The sequence below is a fragment of the Crocodylus porosus genome, unplaced genomic scaffold, assembly GCF_001723895.1.
Source record: "Crocodylus porosus isolate Cpor-Errol unplaced genomic scaffold, CroPor_comp1, whole genome shotgun sequence".
In the NCBI taxonomy this organism is placed as follows: Eukaryota; Metazoa; Chordata; order Crocodylia; family Crocodylidae; genus Crocodylus; species Crocodylus porosus.
The window spans coordinates 37,162,282-37,168,753 of NW_017728931.1; the positions used below are offsets into that span (position 1 = coordinate 37,162,282).

General features: G+C 48.6%; 1 protein-coding gene across 5 annotated transcripts in view; it reads right to left on the reverse strand.

Moving 5' to 3' along the window:
- CAPRIN2 (caprin family member 2) overlaps positions 1–4,998 on the reverse strand; it is a 76,565-nt gene extending 71,567 nt beyond the window's left edge. For all 5 annotated transcript variants that reach the window (XM_019544617.1, XM_019544616.1, XM_019544615.1 and 2 more), the window contains exons 1-2: positions 4,920–4,998; positions 4,085–4,344 (exon numbers count right to left, since the gene is read on the reverse strand). In XM_019544617.1, the coding sequence (XP_019400162.1) occupies positions 4,085–4,330 (246 nt within the window). In that variant the 5' untranslated portion in view covers positions 4,331–4,344; positions 4,920–4,998. The remainder of the gene's footprint in view (positions 1–4,084; positions 4,345–4,919) is intronic.
- Between the last annotated feature and the right edge of the window lie 1,474 nt (positions 4,999–6,472).

The following is a 6,472-nucleotide window of genomic DNA, read 5'->3' on the forward strand; positions in this document are numbered from 1 at the left end:
CAGCTCTCTGCCTGCCTCCAACAGAAGGCAGTGGCTCCTGCAGCAGGAGCAAGAACTGGCTCACCCACTGCTGCTACCTGCTGTGGGCTTGGGCAGGGGGTGGGGACTGCTCCCAGCAGCAGCTTGCAGTCCTGGGGGGCAGGGAGGACCTGCACACCCCAAATCCAAGTGAGGGGCAGAGGCAGGATGGGTACACACTGCATATTTGTGGTCTCCGCCACGCTGCCCTCTCCCACCAGCTCTGCAGAACAGCATATGGAACCCAGCTTAGAATGGCACAGCAAGGAGGTGCAGAAAGCAGTCTGCTGCTCTGATCTTCCTGCTGCCCTGGCCACACTTCCCCTGAAGGTGGCAGCAGCAGCACCGCAGCAAGGGGCACAACCATGCGCTGCTGCCCCTGTGCACACAGGGGAAGAGTGTCCAGGGCAGTGCAAAGCTTGCAACAGCAGGCAGCTTCCCTGTGTGGCCCCTGCACTCTGGAGGGCCCGAGGGAGGGCAGCAGGGCTGGGAGTGCAGCATGTGCAACCCAGAGAGGCAGCACAGGGAAGCTGCCTGCAGCTGCAAGCTCTGCGCTACCTTGGTCACACTTCCCCTGTGTGCATGAGGGCAGAGAGGGCAGCAGCACAATGTTGTACCCCTCACTGCTGGCCCCACCTGCAGGAGAAGTGTGGCCAGGGCAGCAGGGAGCTCCAAGTGGCAGGCAGCTTCCATGCCCTGCCACAGTGGGTTCCACACACTGCTCTGCACAAGAAGCAGGGGAGGACAGCACAACAGGAAGCATTACCAGCACCTGCTGCCTTCCCAGAGCCATGGTGCCCAGACTGCTTGGAGCCTCCCAGGTGGCAGTGTGCTAAGCAAAATGCCCTCATGCTTGGCATGTATGCTGGGGGGTTGCTGACCCCTGGTCTAGAAGATCCCATTAAGCATCTAAGCATCACAGTTTCAGTGCTCAAACTGTGAATTTGTGTCTCCAGAGATCACAGGCAGACAAGGTTCCTTGGGGAGCTCTTTTATTAGACCAACTAAATAGTTGGAAAAAATTGTTCTTTGTAAGCTTTTGGGCACAGATGCCCTTCTTCTGGCATAGGGGGAGTTTGTAGTCTCCAGACATAACATCCTTATTAACAGCAGTATAAGGAGATGAGAGATAACAACCCTGATTAGCTACCAATCAGCCCTATTGTCTCTCTACAAGTTTGTGTATACCTAGTCAAGCTCTTAAAACTGCACTTTTAGAGAGAGGTAAGAAGTTAAATGAATAGAGGATTGTTGGGTGTGGAGTAGATCTGGGCAAGGAGGAAGAGTCTGGAGATAAATGCAAGGAGGGAGGGGCAATAGAAAAAAAGAAAAAGAAAATAAAGAAACATTTTGAGCAGAATATTCCAGAAGTCTTAAGGGATAAGTTTCTGAGTACAGCCTCTCCATTGATTTGAGATTTAGTGAGGAAACAGGGGAAAAACCTGATCAGGGCAGGCGGCTTGCCAGGCCATCAAAAATGAGAAGTCTAGAAGAAATAAGAAAGCCCCAAGCTAACAACATATGGCTGCAACACTCATTTGATGTCCTCCTAATATAGCGTGGCAAAAATCCCCCAAATACCCATGATTGATCTAGTGAATTGGAGATAAGACTTCCCAATAACTTCACAAGCATCTGCTTCAATTAGCTTTGGTAAATAAAATAACCAGATCATAATTCAGTTCTCTTATGTAGCTGCAAAATTTATCTGAAAAAAATACCAAAATAAGCCACTGCTTTAAAATGTTTCAGAAAAATCACTGCTTCTAAAAATGAATCCTACATCTCTCTCCAAGCTGTAAATAATGTATTATAGTTGCATCAAAAAAATAAGAATGCACTTTTTGTAGGAAGCCTCGATTTTTCATCTCTGGTTTCTGACCAGTATTTTCTATTGTGATTTAAATAGATTTGATTTAAATCAAAAAAGTCACCCCGTTTCATGTTTTGCAGCACTTTCAAAGTGACTTGTAACAGTCAAGGAATTCACTATTGTAGTTCACAGTAATTAAAACTGTTCTTTTTTCTGCATACATCCAAATAAGAGTCGCTTGCATACCAATACTAGGAGCATAGACCAAGAGTACAGTCACCTTTAAACTATTGTATTTATCGAGTAGAAAGCCATGCTGTTTCTACATAATCATAGGGCTTTAATACATGGATATGATGGAAGGAGAGCCATCAATATGCCAAGGTAACTCCCAGCCTATGTCTGACTTGTTCAGATAGAATTCATGCATGTAGTGCAGAATCATTTAACCATTCAGCTCTACTGAAGAAAAGCCTCAAACAGGAAGTGCAGTAGACTGCAATTTGATGTCGGAGATGTGCATACCCAGCATCTCCTACGTAAATGCAATTAGGCTTTAACCTTCCACATTCAGAGAACAATTCTGTTATATGGCCTGAGCTTTGATATAGTCACTTTTCATACATCAGGAGATGATATAAGAAGGAAAGCCTTGCCACACCTTTTTGCTGTGCTCATCGTTATGCTGTCTGAAAACCTCAAACCAAACAAGATTTAATCCTGTAACAGCATAACTACAATACTAAGTCAATTTGAGTGATTTAATAAAAACCTAGATACTTCTATCAGCAGTTGTTCTTGCAGAGTACAAAAAGGAATCCTCATTGCTGCTGTACAGCTTTGTTCAACTACTCAAGTTACTGGTTCCACAATTTCTCTCAAGTAAAATGCCTTCACTGCCAGAGGGAAAAATAGTTCAAAAGGACAGGGATGGATTAACCTTTTACAGTGGGCCCTAGGCAAACAAACTCATAGGCCCCTACTTAATGTACTTTATATTTACATTACTTCCCCTCCCGCTCAATTGTACTATTTAAAACAAGCACAACTGGGCCGCTTCTTCACTTAAGGCCCTAGGCATGTGTCTAGTTTGCTTATGTGTCAATCCAGCCCTGCAAAAAAGATACAAGTAGGTATGGCAAATCTTATACTTCGCATTTCTTTACAAGAAACTAATCAACACAATGCCTACTTTAAAAAGCTATTCAGGATTACACATCCTTGAAGTAAAAAACGGCATATAATAAATACCCTTTGCTCTGACATTTCAGGAAAATTCAATTTTTACTGAGAAAATTTTAAAATAAATAAATTCCTACGTTTCAAATCTAGGAAGCAATTGCAGACACCTTTTAGATTGCAAATGCCATTTCATTCATGACTACAAGCTTTAAACACCTAAAAACCAATCCATCCATATCTAAATTTAGATTTCTTTCTGCACTGAATTAAGATCAAGAAATGCAACTTTTCATCTAGTATTTTGAAGCCATAGCCCTTTACCAGATTGCCAACACTTCTAGGGAGCAGCCTTCCAAAAAAGGATGCTTAAAATTTTTTAAAAAGTGGACAGACATTGATGACCGAATCACTTATTGGAAAAAAAAAAAACAACCCACGTGCTCCCTGCAGTCTAGGTACCAAGCTTCATAAGAAATTGAAAATACACAGTAAAACATAATCAGCATTGGCTCGAGTCAGAGGAAACAATTCTCTCAATCCATGCTTTTAAAATGTATTTTAAAAGCACACTAAATTTTACATTCATTAAGATCATGAACTCAGATTTTAGAACAGCTCAATTTTAGTTTGATTTACAAAAGAACTAATGAGGTGTCATTATTACACAGCCTTGGTATGTAATACAACCAAGTTAGTTTACCACCATTGCCACACAGTTTCCCCATTTGTGTATTTGACAGCAGTAGTTTGCAAAAAACTTTAAAAAAAAAGTTAACAAATAAATACTGAAGTGTACAAGAATGAACCATACTTTTCACATTTGATGAAGCTCCCTGCCAAGTTCAGCCTTGAGCACTACTGCTTAATCTGAACTGTAGCCATGTTAAACTGCTTTATAGGGCACTTGATAGTAGCTGCAGTCATCTCATCACATCCATACTGTTGCTTTTAAGAATTGCTATGTGTTCATGTCTCACAGCACGGCTGAAAGCTCACTATCAACTAACTGCAACTTAAAAAAAAAAAAAGTGGCGTTTTAGTTATTCAACTGTGATGAAGAAGCCAAGTTACCTTCTTTTTCTCAATGTTCCTGATCTTGTGTTTGAGGCAGATGATCCCATTTTCAATGTAAGTCTCATACGCCTGGGCAGTATTAGCCGCAGAGTTCAGAGTCGACTGCAGGGGGCTCAGCGGAGGCTGACTCTCCCCGGGCTGATTCACCTGCTGCTTGGCCGGCTTCATGCTCTTGTCCTCCCCTTCCTCGGAGAGAACTGAAGGCGACAGGCAGCGAGCCTGGGCTTGGGAAAGCTGCACCATTGAAACGGATGGGGCTGCAAAGAGACTTACTCTTATTACTGCTCTTATCACCAAATGAACACACCCAGGTACCAAAAAAATATTCACGGCATCCCCTTCCAGTTCCTTCACCCATTCAACCTCCAACTGCACAAACTTCCCCTGGCTCGGGTGTCTCCTTGCCCCTTCCCCCCATGCTTCTCTCCAGTCACCCCGCACAGCAGCGTCAGGGATGCTTCCAGAAACCCCAGCGCCCATGCGAGGCTCCCTGTTCCAGCGCGCCCAGGGCGAGGGCACAAGAAGCGGCGAGTCTCGGCACGAGTCTCTCGCCCTTCACAGGACGCTGCAGCCCCAGGCAGGGCCAGGCGGGGCCAGACGCGCGCGGGGGTCCCTGCCCGCCCGCCGTCTCGAGGGTTCCGCCGGCTGGAGGGGAAGCAGCTTCCCCCCTGCGGCCCCGGCGAGACGGGGCGAGGTCGCCTGCAAGCATCGGCCTCCGCCGCAGAGAGCGCGGGATTCACCTCCGCCGCCGCCGCGGTGGACTCTGTCACGAGTGCGGAGGATGGATGCGCCTGCAGCGGCGCTGCGCGGCTCTGCCCCGCCCCACTCTCACCTCAGCAACCGCAGCGCGCCCAGCCCCCCCCACCGCCCACCTCGCCCCTTATAGAGGCGCCCGGCCCCCAGGGGCGGGGCCTGCGCTGAGGTCACCCCCCCGCCTTCCAATCACCGCTGGCTTCCGCCTGTCCACCTGGCTCCGCCCCATCCTCGGCCCTACCCACGTGACCTTGGGGACCGTTATCTCTGGGTCTTTGGGGCTCGCTCGTGACGTCCCGACCATGGGGGCGGCCATGTTGTGGGGCGGGGCGCGTGTGACGTAACTGCCTCCCCCTATGGGCGTGCCACCCCCGAGCCGTAGGTGGGGTAGGAGTGGGGCTGACGCGGGCGGCTCCTTAGAGGGGGGGCCCTGTGGCTGCCCTTGGGTCCGAGCACTCCCGAACGTAAGTGTCACACACACAAACACAGACCGGGCATGTATACACGTGTATTTACATACCTAACTTCCCACACCTGAGCATGTTAAGGCACTTTCAGTGCGCATCCACACATGGATGTGCTGATGCGCTTTCAATCTGGCCGTAATAGCCAAGTTGCATTAGCACAGGTAGGTGCAGATGCATGAATGGACATTAACGTGGCGTGCAGCCACTGACGCATGCTGCATGAATGTGCGTTTGTGCATCTATGCGTGGGCTAATGTGACTTGGTTGCTTGTGCCTACTTTTGATACCTGCTTTTTGCAGGTATCAAATTTAGGCTTGTATGACCTTACATTGCCATTTTTAAGGTGCATCAAAGGCATGCACATGCAGACACGTGCCCTTAATGCACCTTTAAAGCAGCGATTTTAGGCTTTGCAGTCAGGGGAGGGGGATTCCAGTCACAAGCCATCACTCACCACAGTCCTGCCTCATGCAGCTGTTGGTACAGAGCCAGTTGGCCATCTCCCCTGCTGCTCCAGGCTCAATCCACACTGGGGGCTCTTCAGGGGCCAGATCCAGCATGGGTGCAGCCACCAGGGGTGTGGGGGCAGTGTGAGTGGATGTCCAGCAACACTGAGGGGTCCAGAAACAGGGACAGGGGGGTTTCCCCTGGAAACCAGGGGTCTGAGGGCAGCAGTGCTCAGCTTGGCCAGGTCCAATGTGGCCAAAGGGCCCCGAGTTCTGTAGCAGGTCAGGCCTCCCAATTTGGGTGGCCTAGCAAGCCAGATAGAGTGGATCTGTGGGCTGGATCTGGCCACAGTCTTTATGTTTGAGACCCCTGCGCCTGAAGGCAGAGGACTGGGTGAAGGTGGCACCCCCTGAGCGTTGCTTCTTGCAGAGGTGACCTGAAAAATGAAGTGAATACCAGAGAAATGAAAGCGTACATGCAATAGAAAGAGGGAGAGAACTGGGGGAGTCAGGCAGGGTGAGAGCAGGAGGGATGTAGCTTTTCCACATGTAGGATGGGTGCTTGTATGCAGCCCAGGTGCCAAAAGGAACCACTGGAGAGGACAAGGGTATCACAATGGAGAGGTGCTGTAGAAGAACTGAGAGGAAGCTGGTGCTAAATGGTCTGAGGACAAGTAGGGAAAAAGAAGGTATAGCCCCCAATCCCAGAACCACGTCT